The following is a 20,083-nucleotide window of genomic DNA, read 5'->3' on the forward strand; positions in this document are numbered from 1 at the left end:
TCTGTGTCGCTCAGGCTAAAGACATGACTCATTTGTTTTGGAACTGTGACTATACCAAAAAACTCTGGGATGATATCAGGAGCCTTATAGTTGTCATCTCCCCACAAACTCTTCTCACTTATGAGACTGCTATCCTTGGCTTTACTGCTTTTGACAAAAAGAACTGTCTCCTTTGTCATTAACCCCATTGTATCCACAAATGCAAGTTTATCAATAACAGTCCTTTATGAAAGACTTGAAGTGGTACTATTAACACATTGTCTCATCCAATAATTCAAAGGCCATAAAAACTGTAAATTTATTACAGAAATTTAATATCTTGTAATCTGTTGTTGTTGGTTTTCTGATCACAGTATGTTTAAAATTCCCCCTGGCATGTTTTTTTTATTATTTTTTCTTTTTCTTTTTTTCCTTTTCTTTCTTGCTCGTCTGTTTTTGCTTTTTTCTTTTTGTTGTTGTTGTTGCTTAAATTTTGTCAATGTTTTGACTTTTGTTAATAAAAAATTATTATTTTTTTTAAATTGTGGCACGTTTGCGCCTGTCGGCCACCGTAGGACAGAACCGACTGAGTGAAACAGACCCCTGCAGGAGGAGGAGGCTGTGTTATACAGAAATACTGTTTCTTCAATTGTAAACCAAATATAAACCACTGGAAGAATGAGTTAGAATCTGGTAAATTTCTTTCCTTTTTGGTTGGTTTTAATTTCTTGGATTAATGCCCTGTTTTTCTGGTAGTTTTTTTTTCCTCTGTTATGTTATGAATTCACCTTTTGCAATTTTATATTGTAAAGAATCGGTACTCTTTTTTTGTTTGTAGTGTAAACTGTTAAAAAAAAGATTATTGTTTAAAAAAAAGGAGGAGGCTGTGCTGCATTCAGGTCCTGTCGAACACACTAGTATATACGTCACTGGGAGGAGGAGGTGCTGCGTTCAGAAACCTGATATCCTCTCCCCCTAAGCTTCTGACCCTGAAAATGTTCTCAGGAACCAGTTTCCTGTAGGTTTTCACAGGAACCCCAGGGAGTGAGAGGAGAGGAGAGGCTCAGCATATTTCTGAGCCTCTTCACAAACCTCCTCCCTGTAGCGAGGGAACAGATGATCCTACCAGACAATGTCTGATGACTTTATGTCCAGCAGGAGAAAATATCCACTCTTCAGAACAAACGGATTCTGGTGACCCTCAGATGACAACAAACAAACACATAAACAAGAAACATTTGTGTGGTTCGAGTCTACATCAAGGTTAAGTAATTGTTGTAACCTTCCTGATTCTGCAAAACACAAAACAGTTCTGTTGATCACTTCCTGCTCTGTCACTGAGAGCTGATCTCATGCTCACTTCTGTGGCAGACAGAGGAAAGAGAAAGTAAAATGTTCTGAAGCAGACCAAACCACGAACATCTGGGCTCAGCTGTAGGAGGAGTCATTCTGCTGCCACATTTACAGCAGGTCACTGATGATGTGTTCATGTTGAATCAGCTGAACACACGAGAAAAAAAACAAACCAAAACAAACACGGACTTACTTCACAGAGCCTGTGGCTTCGTTCTGATTGGTTATTATTTTACAAAGATTAACCTTTGACCAATCGTTTTAGGCGGGTTTCTGTTACCCAGAAGATAAAACAATGCAGCCTGTGATGTGATGAAGTAAAAAAAAAACATCCCTAGTTTCAAACTGAAAGTAACAGATGAAACATGAAGAAAATCTATTTGGTAAAACTCCAACATCTGCAGACACAAACATAAACAGAATTCAGACACAACAATGAAAGGGTTAGCCTTCCTTGAAGGAATGCATATCGCCCACCACTTTTCACGCCAGACTTTTAGATCACTTCATGATGAGAAATGAAAGAGTTGTAGTTGTTTTGGTCAAACCTTGAAAATAACATAAGTACGATCAGTTGGTGCTCAGAGTGTATGTGTTGTCAATGGCTCTCAGCTACTAAAACACCCAATTTTTGCTCAATATCTGTGAAATTGACTGAGTAACAACTATTTTTGTGTTTACTAATGTCAATTAGCTGTGATGGCCATCTTGAATTGGATTGACTCTAAAAGTTAATCAGTTGTAGATGTATATCCAGTGGTTATTTCCTGAAAGTTTCATCAAATTCTGTCTGGTGGTTTATGAGATATTTTGCTAATAGACACATTAGAACACGCACACACACACACACACCAGCACAAGCAAAAACATGATCTGCCTTCACCTTTGTTCGGTGTGTGGTAATGATCTGAGCTGAAGAAACGTTAGTTACGTACAAGTCTGCAGGGGTTTTTTATTATGAAATTCGAGTCAGAGCTGGCTGGTGTTCTCTGCTGAAATTCAAAACTCTCGTCTCTGATTCAGGAACTGGGAGGAGGGTTGTTTACATTTCTAACAGTCACGTTGTGTTCATGAGCTGTCCACGTGAAAGCTGACTAACACACAGCACACACACACACACATACTGGCAAACAAACGCCTGCACACTCAAGCTTTCCATGCTCATATGTAACTGAGCTGCTAACGCTAAAAGAAGCGCAACAGAGGCTAAAATTAGCAAAAAAAAATAAAATTAGGAATGGAAAAGATCTGAATATATTTGTAAATAAAGTTAAATATTTTGAAAAGTATAAAATCTGCAAAAACCAAAAGTCACAGCACTCATATGAACGACTAAATCAGCACAAAGTCTGCAGAAGTAGTTAGATTGCAAAAATGGAAAAATAAACCTAGTAAAACAACAGTTTGAGGCTGAGTCAGTGTTCAGACAACTAGTCAGTCATAAACTAGTTTGACCGTCTGAGATCTGCAGGCTGGCCTGTTGGAGCTCATCATTAATATTTCAGCAGACTCCACCTTTAGAGTTGTCCTGTTTAGTGGCAAAGTCTCTCCTCATTTACCAGAGTGTCCCAAACCAGCGGGGTTTGGGAATTTAGAATGATATCGATGTGGAAGGAAGTAGAAAGCGTCTCAGTCCCAACTTTGTAGACCGGTTTGTTTTTCTAAATAAAAATGCTTAAATGTACCGAAGCACCCCTACAAATGCAGACTGCTCCAAATGCAACATCCTACCATTCAAATAACACTATCAACACAAAAGGTTACAAGAGACAAAAGACAAGAAAATGTTCCACTTTTTATTGAGTGTAATAATGGAAAACATGCTGGAAAAAAAATAAATCACTAAATTGGGATTATTTGTTCCAGTGTCTTTCAATAACAAGTACACATTTTATATTTTTATTTTCTATTCTTAAGTTAGTTATTGTAATTTTTTAAGTTGTACTTTATTTATTTTATTAGTCTATTTAATTTTTTTTTTGGTTATGTGATAGGAAATTAAAAATAAGTTCATCACTAAGTGTAAACTCAGAGTTTTGCCGCCTTTTTGACAAGCTTCAGTCACTAGACCATTCCATTTGTGCCATCACTACGAGGAAGCACAACTTCCAACAGGGGTGGCCAACCTTGGTCCTGGAGTTCCACTATCCTGCTTGTTTTACTTGTTTCCTGCTCCAACACACCTGATTAAGTGCTTAAATTACCTCTGCATGTTCTGCAGAAGCCTGTTAACCACCCATTAATTCAAACCAGGTGTGTTGGAGCAGAGAAACAAGTAAAACATGCAAGATAGTGGCCCTCCAGGACCAGGGTTGGCCACCCCTGACTTAGAAACAAAACAACATTGGAAGCAGGAATGAGACGGGGACATACTGCAGGGAGACGTGGTGCTGACATGAGACAGAACATAACAAACAGAGATACGTGGGAAGTGGAGACACCTGGGCTGATAGCTGACTGAAGACAAGTGAGAGTGGCAGGCTAACTGGAGAAAACAATAATAGTAATAATAATAATGAAAAGAACAAATCCAACAAACTCAAAGAACTACAGAGAGTGAAAAAACAAAGATCATGACAGATTCATACAGCCTCTGAGACGTTACGCTTATTTGTACAAGAGTATAGATGGATGGTTAAAGCAGAGGTTCCACACATCTGTTTCAATAAAACCTGAAAGTCCTCTTTAACACATCCAGGGTTTTATATGTGGGGTTTAAATCATGCATTTGGCTGTTTCTTGTTGTGTCGATTCAGAGTTTTCTGGGGTTTTTTCCCAATGTTTATCATCCGTTTTGGTATCGGAACCAGACAGGATGTCTTCCACAACAGTGGTACCTCCTCTTGAGTCAAGCTAAGGTTGAAGAGGTGCAGAATCCCACAGAGCTGTTCTGCACAGGCCTTCAGGACTCTGGGGCTGACACCATCTGGACCTGCAGCCTTGTTCCGGTTCTGTCTCTCCAGCTGCCTCTTCACTTGACTTCTAGAAACAGAAAAGTTGGAGGGGGAAGCAAAGGGGGCAGCGGCATCTCCTGATTCGGTTGACGACAAACATACATACATCCATCCTTCCATCCTTATTTATCCATTTTCTTTATCTGCTTGATCCTGTTAAATATCACATGGAGCTGTCACCTATCTCCAACAGTCAACATGCACCTACACTCTGCACAGATAGCCAGTCTATCACAGCTCCACATAAAGAAGAATAACCATGACTGACACATAGGTCCAATTTAAAATTGCCAATAGATAACATAAAGGTTCTTGGACTTGAAGGTTAAAAAACCTGGATATGCACAAGGAGAACATCCAAACTCCATGTAGCTGAGTTTCAAAACTAGCTCTTTCTTTCAAGAGTCCTAACCACCTTCTCCCCTGTGTAGCTCCCACTTCAAAATTATTAAGCTTCTTTTAGCTCTTCAAAATATATCTTATAGAGTAAACTTGGTGGTTAAAGTTCAGAAAAATAATTGACCGTCTATTAGAAAACAGTGCTAGTCTGGTTAGTCATTCAGGCACCCCTCAAACTGGATAATGGCCCTCATTAAAATATTAAAAATCAGTCATAATGTGGATGGTCATTGAAGGGTCTTGGTAAGAGCTTCTGTTGCATACTAGGGCTCCTTGATACGTGTGATAAGTGTGATAGGTCAACAGTGGATTGGCGCATGTACCAAACTTAGCCAAGTCATGGTGGTTTATCTGGTGACGCTGTATTGGGGTCCTGGGCGGAGTATGATGGCAGCAGTAGCAGCGTAAGGCCCATGCACACTAACTTGGCTTGGTCTTTGAGAATTTGAAGCAGGACAGGCCACACAGATCTCATGCCAGTCCTCTTTAACACATACAGGATTTTTATATGTGGGATTTAAATCATGCATTTGGCTGTTTCTTGTTGTGTCGATTCAGAGTTTTCTGGGGGGTTTTCCCAATGTTTATCATCCATTTTGTTAAATTGGTTGTAGCATAATTTAAGTCTGTTGCCGTGTCGTTTTAGCACAATAACAACAACAGCAATAGCAGCAACAACAACAACAGCAGCAGCAACTACTCCAATCAGTAGAGAATCTTTAGCCCCAAAACCTCCATTCATGGGTTCTTCTTTAGAGACTCTAGCAGCCTTGGGTTCATTGGCGTTTCCTGCAGATCAGAAACAGGAGTGAACCTCATTTATCAGGCAGGTGAGGACAGAATCTATTGTTTTCCACAGTGTTTTAACTATAAAGTCTTCTGTTTTATGTCAAACTCACCTGAGTCTGTCTCAATGATCAGGTTGGTGGTCTCGGAGTGGGCTCCATCTCTGGTGCTCATCAGAACTCGACATTTATACGTTCCGATGTCTTCTCTGGTGACGTTCTTCAGGACTACAGAGACGTCACCGTCCGTCACAGAGGACACGTCCTTCAGCTCCACTCGACCTTTGAACAACCTGTCCTGGTAATTTTCATACGGGCGCCTGTTCCGGTAGAAGAACACGTAATCTTTTGACTGCAGCTCCAGTTTTGTCCACTCCAGCACAGTGATGGCTGCACCAACAGGAGTGTAACATGGCAGGACGGCATCGTCTCCAGGTTTCACTTTCACTGCAGTTACACAGAAACAAAACGGTCCTTAAACACCTTCAGGGAATAAATGCAGACAATCAGGAATGTTTTGAAGACAACTGTACTTAAGCAAAGGATTCATTTTAGACACAGGTCCAATAATGCAGCGTTCAGTTTACAGTAAATATGAACAGAGTCTGCATGTTTACAACCAGTGAGCCATGCAGCCCGTTTCTGAAAATCATAGCTTATTATTATTTTGTGCAGTGCATATTATTTTGTTGCACACTTTCCACCCACCTCTGCAGCTGAAATTCAGTTTGTCTCACCTTCATATAACAGCAATAATAATAATAACTGCATACAGAGACCACAAATTAAAAAGCATACATAGCAACCAAGCATATGTTTCTTATGACAGACATGAGAAGACAGGAGGAAGAGGATGATGACTCATGGCTGCATATACCATTTCACAGGAACAGCAGCTCAGAACTCACCATCTGACGCAGATACCAGCAGGATGAGCTGACCACATCCAAGAAAACTTAAAAACTTCATGTCTGCGGCTCTTTTTGTCGACAGTTGAAGATCGAAGAAAAACGAAACTGTAGGCGAAACACCACCCTGCCCCTCCTCCTCCTCTTAATTACTTGATTTGTTTACCAGCCAGAACCGAGTCTTTTACAGGGTGGTAGTTTAGATTTCTGCCTTCTGATCACAACACGGAGCGGAACAAATTTATCCTGTAATAAACAAAACAGGATCTACCCGTGTTTCCGTTTCGTTGTAACTCTGTTATCCCATTTTCAACTGATAAGTTAGATTAAAAAAAACAACAAAAAAAAATCTAATTTAATCCCTAACCACAGGAGGTTTGTTTCAGTGTGATTTAAAACACAAATGTGAAATTATTTGACGCGTCTGGTTTACAAAAACAAAAGAGTTCCACTTTTCCCTTACTCGACACCCGTCCGTGAACGCAACACAGGACGGAAGCATCACGTGCTCGTTTCTCCTCTGTTTTACGGACGAACATGAGAAATAAAGTTCGTGTTTTCGGTGAGAAGTGTTTGTAAACGAGTCTGGTTTTGTCAGGTGTTTGCAGTCAAACTGACCTAGCACGGCCCGGCACGGTCCGGGTTTTTGCTCATGCGGGTTTCTTTATCCATCGTATCCTCTCTGAGACCGGAATCAGCCTCTCTTTAAAACGAGGATTCTTGAGAAGCCTCATCACCTTTCTGACGTCCAGGAGGAAATCCAAACAAAACCAATTTAAAATGAATCCTCGGTGGTACAAACCCCCCACAGAAATGAACTTCACAGACTCGAACCCTCCACGGTGTGGGTGATGAAGTACCGGTAGCAGAGACGACCACGTTTTATTAGACTCAGCCTGATGTACGCATGCGCGGGCATTGTCCAATAATATACTGTAGGTTATTAATAATTGCATACGGGAAGTTGAAACTGAAGCAGCACGAGCGCCCTCTAGTGGATGGCTACAGTTCAAATCATGTAAACTGTGGGGATTCCTCGATCCCTACGAGATCTTTAATTGAGAAGAATCTGTCAAACACCAAGACTTCAGGTTTAAAGTTCTTTTATTAAGCAATAACAGTTAAATAAACAAACAATATTGTAAGAGCAATAATGTTCAGAATTCTGGAGACTTAGCCTGACAAGTACCACGGCCCTCGTGCAGAAAAAGTCTGGGGCTTCAGCCCCTCACAAGGCTTTTTAAAGAAATAAAGATACCTTTCTCCCCCCTGTTGCTAAGTGACATCAGGGAGTTAGATAACGAAACACTGAATCAATTCCAGCGTCACAGTTTTGGCTAGCATAACTATATTTTATCTTGACGGATTACAGCTGAACTGCAAACAAATGAGCTTGTGGAAAAAACTCCTTCAAACATCTTTCTTTTTGAGGACTTGAGCAAACATAAAGTTTAACACTTTAACAATCTGAAACTACATAAATATTAAGCAAACCTAATAACTTTTAAATCATGAAACACTTATCAAACAACATCTTGTGATTATATATCAATAAAAATAAGCTATAAAAGATCAAAACCCTTCAAAACCAATGAGACATTTGCTTGATAAAAATAAATAAATAAATGCACTTCAGATATTTTTCCAGGTGTTGACTGGCTCCATGTGCTGGCAGAAGTTATTAAATCTATAAACCTGATTGCTGCATAAATTAAATTAGATTACTATATACTACTACTACTCTTCAATAATTAATAATTAGGCTGTCAGCTCGTAACACAGAAGCACCAGTTTTAGTATTTACCCATGATTCATCTTTTATCTTTTTTCATCACAGTTTTTGTCACACGACTCCTCCCAAAGTTTTGAAAAATACCCAAAGAAAAAAAACGACATCCATACGTGTCCCAATCAGGAATAAAGGGCTCTGACTTCTGGTAGCAAAACATTGTACGATGTAGATGAAATTCACTAAAAACTGTGGAAAATATCCCCACAGACATCAGTTATCTGAATTTCAGATCTTTAGCACTTTTTACACAATTACAGGTTAGGATTGATGATTTTTGGAGATTTTGCCACAGAATGTTTCTCTTTGAATTGAAACTTAAATAAAAATGTTACAAACTCTTTTCAATCCCACAGTTTTAATGCTTCTCTTGTTTCTCTATCCAGCATAATTATTTCTGTCTTCATCCACCCAGTGTGTCTCTCTGCTGTAGGACTGATGATTTTCTCTCAAATCCCCCCAGAGGTCAGAGGTCACACATCTGAACTCTAATTGACTTCCATTGTATTTGAGCTCAGAGTTTACCTTCTCCAAACAGGAAGTGAAGGCTCTTTTTAATTTGTCATATATCCTCCATGAAACCCCGTAGAAACATCAAACTGAACACGTGTGACCATCAGAACCTTCTGTTGCTCCGACTTATAGTTTTCACACAGAGGGCAGGAAAGGGTACGTGTAACAGAGACGCAGAAAGACTGACTGCATATAAGTAATAAGTACACTCACCAGCCACTTTATTAGGTACACCTGTCCAACTGCTCTTTAACGCAAATGTCGAATCAGCCAAACACACAGCAGCAACTCAATGCATTTAGGCATGTAGACATGGCCAAGATGATCGGCTGCAGTTCAAACCGAGCATCAGAATGGGGAAGAAAGGTGATTTAAGTGACTTAGAACGTGGCATGGGTGTTGGTGCCAGACGGGCTGGTCTGAGTATTTCAGAAACTGCTGATCTACTGGGATTTTCACGCACAACCATTTCTAGTTTGCAGAGAATGGTCCGAAAAAGAGAAGATATCCAGTGAGTGGCAGTTCTTTGGGCGCAAATACCTTGTTGATGCCAGAGGTCAGAGGAGAAAGGCCAGACTGGTTTGAGCTGATAGAATTGCAACAGTAACTCAAATAACCACTCGTTACAACCAAGGTATGCAGAACAGCATCTCTGACCGCACAACACGACAAACCTTGAGGCGGGGATGGGCTACAGCAGCATAAGACCACACCGGGTGCCACTCCTGTTAGCTAAGAACAGGAAACTGAGGCTACAATTCACACAGGTTGTGGTATTTTGTGAGTTTGCTTCCTGGTTACCTGTTCCAGTCCTGTTGGCAGACTAACCATCCACAGCTGTGGAGGATCAAGGTCATCAGGATGCTGGGTACTTAAGGCTGCAGTGAGGATCTGATCAGTGCTGGAGCATCACTTGCCTTTGGTAAAGCAACTTGGCCTCTACCAATTTCCGTCTCTCTGTGCCTGCTAATGTTTTTTTGTATCCTCTGTATGCTCTCAGAGTTACCTGCTTCCTGGAATCCTGTCTGGTTTGTGTCATTCGCCACCTTTTGAAGGAGTATCCCGAGAGTCACTCACCTGATTCAGTCTGCGCTGCTTCCTGTCTGCTTCCATCAAGGAACTGACCTGTCAGTGGAGAACCTACCTGTAAATATCTACCTCCACGTTGGAAACCAACTCACCTCACCCTCTCCTCAGTGCAGAGTCCTCCCTGCAAACCAGTAAGAGAGAGATATTCATTATTAAACCTGCAACATTCCCTATACTTACCAAGAACCTTTCCTTCCAGATCCGCACCTCCCTCCCTCCTTGCACTGTAAATAAAATCACTTATCTTTACAGCTGCCTCCTGAGTCTGTCTGTTGCCGAGCTGCTCGCATTTGACAACTCTGTGAAGCCTGACACAGGCTCACCAAAATCGGACAATAAAAGATTGGAAAAACGATGCCTGGTCTGAGTCTCAATTTCTGCTGCTACATTTGGATGGTAGGGTCAGAATTTGGCGTCAACAACATGAAAGCATGGATCTATCCTGCCTCGTATCAACCTTTGGGATGTGGATGTGCAGCCAACAAATCTGCAGCAATTGCGTGATGCTATCATGTCAATATGGACCAGACTCTGAGAAGTGTTTCCAGTACCTTGTTGAATCTATGCCCCGAAGGATGAAGGCAAAAGGGGGTCCGACCCAGTACTAGCAAGATGTATTAAAGTGGCTGGAGAGTGTGTGAGTGTATATGCATATACAAAAATACATTAAAAATTCAAAAATAATAAACATTAATATAAGTAAAAGTTCATGTTATGTGGGTGCATGTGTGCTAGCAAGCCACCTGGAGATGCACAGTTAAAAAAGTGCCGTGAACAGTAGAAGGCCCACCATCTACAGCTCCCAAGAGCAGAAAGGACAGGTGGATCCAGCCCCAGAAGACAGTAGCAGTCCCAGGCAAACAGACACCGGGCACCACCCCAAGGCAGCTGTACGTCCGCACAGAGGTAGGTCGCCAGCGGAGGACAGGGTCAGCAGCCCTGAGGACAAAGAGATACAGGGATAAACACAGGGGACCAGCCCCTCCAACCCAACCATGCCGCCACCTCCCGCCGTGCAGGCTAAGCCCGGGACCTGACCCTCCAACGGCCCGGTGCCCACACCAGCCCCCAGCACACATGGTAGGCACCAGTCCACCGCAGCAGCCGGAACCCAAAAGGACTAAGGTGAAAGGGCATATATAGCCAACCCCCCTGAGGGGTCTAGACGAAGGGGACACTCATCGGAGCCCAGTGCAGCCCCCGGGACCCCAGCCAAGCCCAGCCAACCCCTAGGATCCATAGACCACTCAGTGGGAGTCCACCACTCTGGGATGTGGTCCGGGCAAACACGGACAACCCTGCATCAAGGGAGCAGCAACCCACAGGCAGCCCCCCAATGACGCCGTCAGAGACCCCCAGCCACCCCCAAAACCCTAGCCCCTGGTGAACCAGTGCAGGCACCAGGATGGGAGCAAGAAGGGGAAACTGCCCCCCAAGCCCAGCCCATGCTCTCTTCAGAACATTAACTGCACAGTCAGTCACCAGACTTTGGGTTGTAATTTTCACCAGGAGCTAAATTAACCACATCCATCAAATTTTCTTGTCCTTTGGGAAGCTGAAGAATGACTCAGCTGTTGTAGTTTTGGATCAATTTACACAGTTATTTGTAACCATTTTACCCTCATACTATTCTCATTTTCTATTTACTGCCTTGTTCGCTTTCCCGTGTTTGGCTCTTAATATGTCACACTTCAGAGTGATCACGGAGATTGCCAAAGAGACCCTAATATTTTTTTTGATTTTTGATTATTAATTTTAAATTAGTGTAATTTTTTTTTTTTAAATGAGAGACTCTGAAAACAAGCACCTTTCATGACTCTTTTGATTTACAGTATGTTTGCTTCAAAATACTTTTAATTTCACCTTCAAGTACCTTAAATTTGTCTTAACTCTATTGTTTGTTTTTTTTATGTCTGGTTTTGCGAATTATTTTTCTTCCTTAAAGCGTCTCTGATTTTGTTTTGCACGGTGATACTCTAACATACATACTACTGCATATCTGAACTACATGACTAAAATCTATGTGGGTTATTTCCTGTGAAGCGAAGAAACCACACACCCAATAAACACAGCTGCCTGCAGGGCAAAATGAGGAGGAGGTCTAACTTCTGTGATGGAACAAAAAGAAATGTCTTCATGTGAATTTTCATTGTTGAACAATGAGTCAACCATCCCCTCTGTGGCTGATCTGTAAGTACAACATGTATTATCTACATTTTATTGTTTTTATTTACCAAAGACATGAGCTGGGCTTTAAGTGCTGCAGAGAAAACTACAATAAGGGAAATTATTCAGACTTTACCTAAAACACAAATTTATTCCACAGATTCTTTTTTGGACTTAAGGCTGCAGTTTAGCTGCCTTGTCTTAAAAATATTATTTTAACATTTTATCTTTTTAAAAATAATTATGAAGCCGTCAGAGACCCCCAGCCACCCAATTATGTTGCAGACAAATTGTGGTAAACTGAATGTTTTAACTACTTCCAGGGAGAATAGTTTTACTTAATGAAAGTTATTTAATATTTACAAACATTTCAACCATCACCTCTGGTCCTGAGGTTTGGATCAGGATTGAAAGAACCTGATCCTGGATCCAAACAGCTAAAATGAGCTGAGGCTGAGCCCGGCCACCTGGACTAAATCTTAGAGATATGGTGAGGATCTCCATTATCTAGGGGAGCTCGGAATAGAGCTGCTGCTCCTCCTTATCAAAAGAATCACTTATCATTAGAAGTTTAATATAAAATCTCATTCAGATGTTCCAGCTTGTAAATTGTCTGATTTTAGATGTTCTGGAACCAGTAGAGGTGTTAAAGTCTTTGAAATGAAAGTCTTTTGTGAAAATGAAAGTCCTATCTCAACCAGCAGAGCTTCCGCCACAAACTTAAAACCAGCAAATACATTTTAAAGACTAGTTTTCATCATTTGAATAGGACAGAATCATCTTTATTGGCTTTATTGGCTTGTATACAATGGAACTGTCATGATTTGGTGTTCTTCAAGTTTATTTTTGTATTAGGTTTTTTGTTTCTTTATTTCTGTTATTTTGTTCATGTGTTTTAGTTTTAATCCCTGTGCCCTTTGTGCTCCCTGCAATCACTCACCTTTCCTTTGCTCAGTTCCTGTCAGCCTGCCTTAACCACCGACGCCTGTCCCTCGTTCCTAATCAGTCACATGTGTTCACTTTCAGATCATCCTCAGCTTTTAGAACCTGTTCATCTCCTTCACTTCTCTGCTGGTTCGTTGTCACTCTCATGTTCTGTCTGGTTCTCCTCGTGTCTTGCCCTTGTGTCCTTGTAACCCTGAGGTTTTGTACATTTTTGCTATTTAGTTTTAGTTGCTGCCTCATCAGCCATTTGTTTTGATTTATTTTGTAAATAAATTAGTTTTCTTTAAAAGAATGAGTCTACTTTGATGATTCTAAAACATCTGTGAAAAGTAGTCCAAAAAAATGGATTGATCCCTAAACAATAATGAGTGAAAGACAATCAAAACTGAGAAATTATAAAAAAAAATTACTTCCACTCATGGGTGTCATAGAAATAAAGACTTCCTATAAAAAAATCTAAAACTGAATGGATTTTGATAAAAAAGAAAAACTTTGCCTTTTAATTAAAACAGTCCTATCATTAGAAATCAGCACCACAGCAGTCTTTCATTTATCACAGCAGTACAAATAAAGGATATTTCACTTTTTTCCGTGACATCATGTACAGAAGCACCCTGACTTTTGTTCGAGACAAACGTGAATTTTAAAGTTTTAATTCTTGAACTGGTGTTTGTTTTGTCTTTAGTGCTGGCTTCAGGATTTTTCAGTGCAACAAACCCAGGTCAGTGAATGCATCACAAAACACACTTCTACTGTTAGAAACTACAAGGAGTCTATCACCTACTGTCCTTGAAATATATACTTTAGGACCACAAACCTCACACAACAAGATACTTTTAGAATTTATTTATTAATCTCTCTGATCAGAGTGTAAAGTAAAGGTTTATTTGTACAGCACATTTCAGCAGCAAGGCATTGAAAGTGCTTTACATAATAAAAACATCAGTAGAATTACATTACAATCATAAAAACACGTCATTACGATCATCCAAAAAAAAAAAATCATAAAAATTATTGAGCAGATACACTTGGTAATTATAAGGAGATGGTCTATATGTAATAAGATATTTTGTTCAGAGCAATTGAATTTGTTTGTGGACTACTAATCAAAGGCAGCTCTAAACAGGTGAGTTTTCAGCCTTGATTTAAAGGAATTTAGTGTTTCGGCTGTTTTGCAGTTTTCAGGGAGTTTGTTTCAGATTGATGGTGCATAGAAACTGAAAGCTGCTTCTCCATGTTTGGTTCTGGTTCTGGGGATACAAAGTAGACCAGAACCAGAAGATCTGAGTGGTCTGGAAGGTTGATACGACAATAGTAAGTCTTTAATGTATTGTGGTGCTAGACCGTTCAGTGATTTATAAACTAACAACAGTATTTTAAAGTCTATTCTCTGCACTACAGGGAGCCAGTGTAGGGACTTTAAAACCTTGGTGATGTGCTCTATTTTTCTGGTCTTAGTGAGAACACGAGCAGCAGCTGCAGCTGTCTGATTGATTTTTTAGGCAGACCTGTGAAGACACTGTTGCAGTAATCGAGACGACTAAAGATGAAAGCGTGCATAATTTTCTATAGGTCTTGTTGTGACATTGGTCCTTTAATCCTGGAGATGTTCTTCAGGTGGTAGAAAGCCGACTTCGTAACTGTTTTTATGAGTCCCTTAAGGTTCAGGTCTGAGTCCATTACTACACCCAGGTTTCGGGCCTGATCACTGGTTTTTAGCTGTAATACCTGAAGCTGAGTGCTTACTCTTGATCGTTCCTCTTTAGGTCCAAAGATAATAATTTCAGTCTTCAGTCAGGATTGAACCTTGGGGTACTCCGCATGTGACTTCTGTCCGCTCTGAAGAGAAGTTGCCTATTGATACAAAGAAGTTCCTGTTGTTTAGGTAGGATTTGAACCAGCTGAGTGGTGTGTCTGAGAGTCCGACCCAGCTCTCCAGTCTCTTTAATAATATATTATGGTCAACAGTGTCAAATGCTGCGCTAAGGTCCAGTAGAACCAGCACTGTGGTTCTCCCACAGTCTGTATTCATGTGGACATCATTGAACACTTTGACGAGGGCCGTCTCAGTGCTGTGGTGAGCACGGAAACCAGACTGAAAGATATCAAAGCGGTTGGTCGTTGTTAAGAAGCTATTTAACTGTTGAAATACTGCTTTTTCAATAATTTTGCTGATGAATGGAAGGTTAGAGATTGACCTGTAATTCTGCAGTGATTTATCCAGATTGTTCTTTTTTAACAGAGGTTGTCTGTTCTACAAATAACCATTAATGAGTTTTAAACCTTTAAAACTTAACACGCGTTCACACCTCCTGGTCTTTATTCTCTCACCTAAAGCTGAATGTCACACATCTGCTAACAAAAAAACATTGTATTTTAGGAGCACTGTCTTCCTGACGGTGAACTGTTGGTTATATTTTCTAAAACTTCTTCTCAGCTCGCCTGACTGTGAGTCCCAGCAGATCTCAAATGTTTGAAGGACAATCTTTGTCTCTGAGCTGTGAGGAGGACCACGGCTCTGCTGGATGGACTCTGAGGAGAAACACAACCAGAGAAACCAGAGCTGTGTGTGAAGACTGGGCAGTAACAGCTGGTTCCTTCTGTAATTTATCTGGTATCCTGCCCTCAGACAGTGGAGTGTACTGGTGTGAGTCCAGCTCTGGAGCAGCCAGTAACAGCGTCAACCTGGCTGTCACTAGTAAGTTCAGATTGTGGAGTTAGTGTTGATGAAGCTGCTGCAAATAGATGAAATTATGTAGTTTGTGTTTGTGTTCAGATGGATCAGTGATTCTGCAGAGTCCTGTCCTCCCTGTGACGGAGGGGCATGATGTCACGCTGAGCTGTCAATTAAAGAAACGCTCCAACCTCTCAGCTGATTTCTATAAAGATGGCTCTTTCATCAGGACTGAACCTGCAGGTCACATGACCCTCCACCATGTTTCTAGATCTGATGAAGGTCTCTATAGGTGTAACATCAGTGGTCATGGAGAGTCTGAACCCAGCTGGATCTCTGTCTCAGGTCAGGAGGTCTCTGACTCTCTGCTTCAACCTTCATTGTCACAATAAATAAATAATTAACTTGGTTTATTTCAGAGAAACCCTCCACACATGATGTTCCATACATGATCCCATCTCTTACTTGTGTCGGTGCTGTGGTTTTACTGCTGGTCCTGGTTCTGATGATCAGGGGGTGTGTCTGCAGGAAACCTGAAGGTGAGACACAAACTCTGCAGGTTTAGTTTTTATATTTCAGTCACATGTCCCACAAAAAGTCTCCCTCTTGACTTTCAAAGACTTCTCACTTTCTTGATTTCAAAACTTCACAATAACTCTTATTTCCATTAAACTCAAACTCAAAGCTCTGTCAGGTTGCATGTTATTTAGATCATGTGTGGTTTATAATTTTAGTTTGCTCTGTTTAGCCTCATCTGAAAGCTGAACTGAATTTAAATCTAAAAAAAAAACATTTCAGGAATGTTATATAGTCAAACACATCCACACAACATTCCAGGGACCCATTTATCCGACCTAAAAAGTAAATAAACTGTTTTTAGCATTTAAGACAAAAATTTCCAGAATAGTTCATTTGTGGGGTGGAGTTGCCGTCCTTGGTTCAGGACTAGCGCTATGCCCCGGCAGACCAAGAATTCTGCTACTGTCAGGTTGTTAACTAGTGGAAATGGAAGAAGAAGCCTTTTTTGATCACAAAGAAATGCTGAAAGACTTTGCGAGAGTAATGTATTTACAAGCATATCAGCATGAACCTGAACTGACAGCTCGATCTCTGAAATCAGATGAAAACTCTTCAGGTTTGGATTCTGATGATCACCAAGACCGTCATGGCCGACAAAACACCATGCATAACAACCGAGTTGGGAATGTGGAATGGTGTGAATCGATTACTCCCAGATCATTGTCATGACATCAGCACACGACACAGCAAGTTAACATAAAGACGGCAGGAGAGAGCTAACGTTGTTAACTTGTAAACAACGTGAGCGCACTTCAGAGTAGCGTTTATGAACTCTCACACCAGAGTAAACTAATTAACAGCGGTTTCAGACTATGACATTTGTTTAATCACACATGGATTGTTTATATTTTTTCATCAGTAACAAGCTGCTTTAAATCACAAACTGATCTCAGGTTGTCAGCCTGTGAGCAGCTCAGACCTTTTAATGACAGTGCACGTTCATGTCATATTTAAAGTAAAACTTCTTGTTTCTTGTCTCCTTGTTCGTGGTGATGTCCTCCTCTCCATTTGCCTTTTTTTAAAAATAAAAAATAGTTGGCAAAAAGTCCTGTTCTTTTGGCGTGAAGTCAGCCCACGGCAGTAAGAAGGGTCGGAGCGGTGCTCCTCTTTGAAGTGATCTGATCCCGAGTTCTGATAATATTTCCCACATTGGAGCTTATGGATCCATATCTAAGGAAGGTTTTTACCTTTAGGGAAGCCAAAAAGTGAAACTCCAGTGGTATTTTCTGGCCAGTTCGAAGAATTAATTCCAACGACCTGAACTATAGTGTACCGGTATTCATCCACTCACTGATGAATTGCTGACCACATCATCTCTGTGGACGTCACACATCAAAACAAAAACGCCTGAGTGGTTTCTTCAATGTTTGATATAAAAAATATATAGTATAATTTATTTAATTTTTTTTTTAAATCTTACATTAAGCATATTTTATGATTTTCTTTCAACTAATGTTGGCTTCAAAACTCTTCAGTTCAGCTAGAAGCTCTTATTTAAGTTCTGATAAAATGTTTGTGGTTGAAGTGTCAAAAGGCTCACAGAAGCGTAGCTGCTCTTCAGTTTCCTGTTTTCTTGTAAAATAACCTTTTCTACTTTCATGTTCCACCACAGAAGTCACCAATTATAAGAAATCATTTTCCTTATTTACTTTATGTGAGGATCAGAGTTAAATGTTTGCATAGATTTGTTTATGCTGAAAACATCAGTGTCCAGCTGATATTTAACAGTTAAATTAACAAATGAATAAGGTTCTCTGTAAGCTGCAGAGACTGGAAAACAGATGAGTTTCCTGTGTGTTTACAGATCAGAGAGCCAAATGTTTTCAATGACATTAAATAGTTACAGTAGCAGCTCCTGAGCACAATTTAATTTTCTGAATCAATAACTACATGAATGTTACAGTTTGTGTTACTGTGGTGATTTGGCTTTTTCTGGGTTTTGTTTATGTTTTATTTTTATTTTAGTTCTTCGGTTTTTGTTTCTATTCTGTTATTTGGTTGTATTTGCTTTCCCTCTGTACTTTAAAACCCGGTCATTTCTCTCCATTCCCCGCTGGTCCATTTGACGTTTGTTTGATGTTGTTGGTATGTTTTCGTGCTCCTGGTTTCTGTCTCCGTGCCTGTTCCTGTGTCCGTCGCTCGTGCCGCATGTTCTCGCCCTTGTTGTTTTATTTAGCCTCTGCTGCCACGTCAGCTTTTTGTTTTTGTTTTGTTTATTTTTTACTTTAATAAATTAGTTTATTTAAAAGATGAGTCTGCGCTCTGGGTTTACCATCCCAATTCCTGACAGTTACATTGTCTGTGCTTATTATTTATTGTACTTTTTTGTGCACAAAGTTGTCACCTTTTCTCTCTGGTGTGGATCGAGGTTGTGTCTTGTGAAAACAGTCTGGTCTCATAACTAAACCAGAGAAACCGACTCCTCCACACCCACCCCACCCGAAACTGGAGTATTTCTTGTTTTGAACTGGGTAAATTTAAATAGACAGACAGGTACACAGCTTTCTGGATTATATTTCTATTTTTTTTAAGTAAGACTTCTGAAATAATACTTGGGATTATCAAAGGCAAATGGTGTAAAATCCTCTGCGTAGTAACACCAAAAAAATATAAAACTAAAGAAATTATGCTGGCATGTACATATTGAACTCTGTGATTACAGCCTTAACTTGGCTTAACTCTGCAGCCTTGAGATTGCTAAAACCACAGAAGTGACCATGGCGCTGCAGCAAACATGCTAAAGGAAGCCACAGAATTAGAAAAATAACATCATCCTGTTGTTGATCTAAATAGTTAAAGATACAGAAAATGGGCCAACCATGTTGAAGAAAATGTCCTGTTTATTTCCTCTCTGTCCTCAAATGTCTGTGTTCTGTTCATGTCCGGTCTATCTCCTCCAAGCTGCTGACTGATCTTTTATCTTCTAATTTTAGTCTCATAAATGGATTTTTAAACAGAAATTCTTCACTGTTGGACACAGCAGGTGTTGCTGCATTAAATAAGATCAGGTGAGGTGTATTGTTGGTAGTGGTCGTATCACTGAGCTAAAAGCAGCAGAATGTGTCCACAGGACAGAATATTTTACACCCCAATGAGACGCTGTTGGAGCTGCCCTGCAGTCCTGATCACTGCTGACAGGAGACATTAAATCTACTGACCTGTACCACCCTATAACGGCAAATAAGTCCAAAACTGAGAATAAGTCACAAAAAAACATTTCAAATTTCATTAAAAAATTGTCAAAACATTTGAAAAACACACAGAACAAAAAAATATACAGGAAGTTGTCTGTGTTTTAATATTATTTTTGGTATATTTATATGGTTTCGGAAGAAAGACAGAGTCGAAACGAGTGAGGAGTCCAGTCTTTAAGTTAGGATTTTGTTTTAGAACTTGCAACAAGGAAATTACACGACCGTATTGCGGTGATGATAGGCATAAGACATCAGACATGAGACCACCATATAACCTCTTGAGCATGTGCGCTTTAATCTGTTTTAGTGCTCACTACAAACACAATCATTTATTAGAATAATTTACAAAGAGTGAACTAAATTGTTAAAATTATATATTTTTTAAATTATATTTAAATTGGTGGCAGAACACCAGCTAAGTAGTTAGAGCTGTTACCTCTTCGCAAGAAGATTGCAGGATCGCTTCCCGACCTGGGGTCTTTCTGGGTGAAGTTTACATTTTCTCCCTGTGCTCTTGTGGGTATATGTACTCCGGTTTCCTCCCACAGACCAAAACTTGACGTTAGGTTAATTGGTAACTCTCAAATTGTCACTAGAGTGTGAATGGCTGGTTGTCTCTATGTGACCCTGTGATGGACTTGCAACCTGTCCAGAGTGTTGTAAAGTATGGTTTATGTTCATCTCTCATTTCTGTTAAACTCATTACAGCTTTATAACGTGTTTTATTCAAAGGGACCTCACAAAGGTGCAAACATT

At 40.2% G+C, this 20,083-nt stretch overlaps 2 protein-coding genes across 2 annotated transcripts in view; one reads left to right on the top strand and one right to left on the bottom strand.

Annotated features, from left to right (window-relative positions):
• Nucleotides 1-3,107: 3,107 nt before the first annotated feature.
• Nucleotides 3,108-6,972, bottom strand: LOC108246277. Its single transcript, XM_017433740.3, has 3 exons — nt 6,379-6,972; nt 5,585-5,917; nt 3,108-5,474 (listed from the first exon to the last, which is right to left on the bottom strand). Exons 1-3 carry the CDS (start codon nt 6,437-6,439, stop codon nt 5,203-5,205), a joined length of 666 nt encoding a protein of 221 aa, XP_017289229.1. The 5' UTR covers nt 6,440-6,972; the 3' UTR covers nt 3,108-5,202.
• A 4,451-nt stretch (nt 6,973-11,423) lies between these two features.
• The window catches only part of LOC108246289 (sialoadhesin), a 72,919-nt gene continuing 64,259 nt past the window's right edge, over nt 11,424-20,083 (top strand). The window contains exons 1-5 of the mRNA XM_037974920.1: nt 11,424-11,959; nt 13,566-13,601; nt 15,318-15,578; nt 15,657-15,899; nt 15,974-16,093. Coding sequence (XP_037830848.1) covers nt 11,929-11,959; nt 13,566-13,601; nt 15,318-15,578; nt 15,657-15,899; nt 15,974-16,093 — 691 coding nt within the window. The 5' untranslated portion in view covers nt 11,424-11,928. The remainder of the gene's footprint in view (nt 11,960-13,565; nt 13,602-15,317; nt 15,579-15,656; nt 15,900-15,973; nt 16,094-20,083) is intronic.

Source organism: Kryptolebias marmoratus, linkage group LG3 (genome assembly GCF_001649575.2).
Source record: "Kryptolebias marmoratus isolate JLee-2015 linkage group LG3, ASM164957v2, whole genome shotgun sequence".
In the NCBI taxonomy this organism is placed as follows: domain Eukaryota; kingdom Metazoa; phylum Chordata; class Actinopteri; order Cyprinodontiformes; family Rivulidae; genus Kryptolebias; species Kryptolebias marmoratus.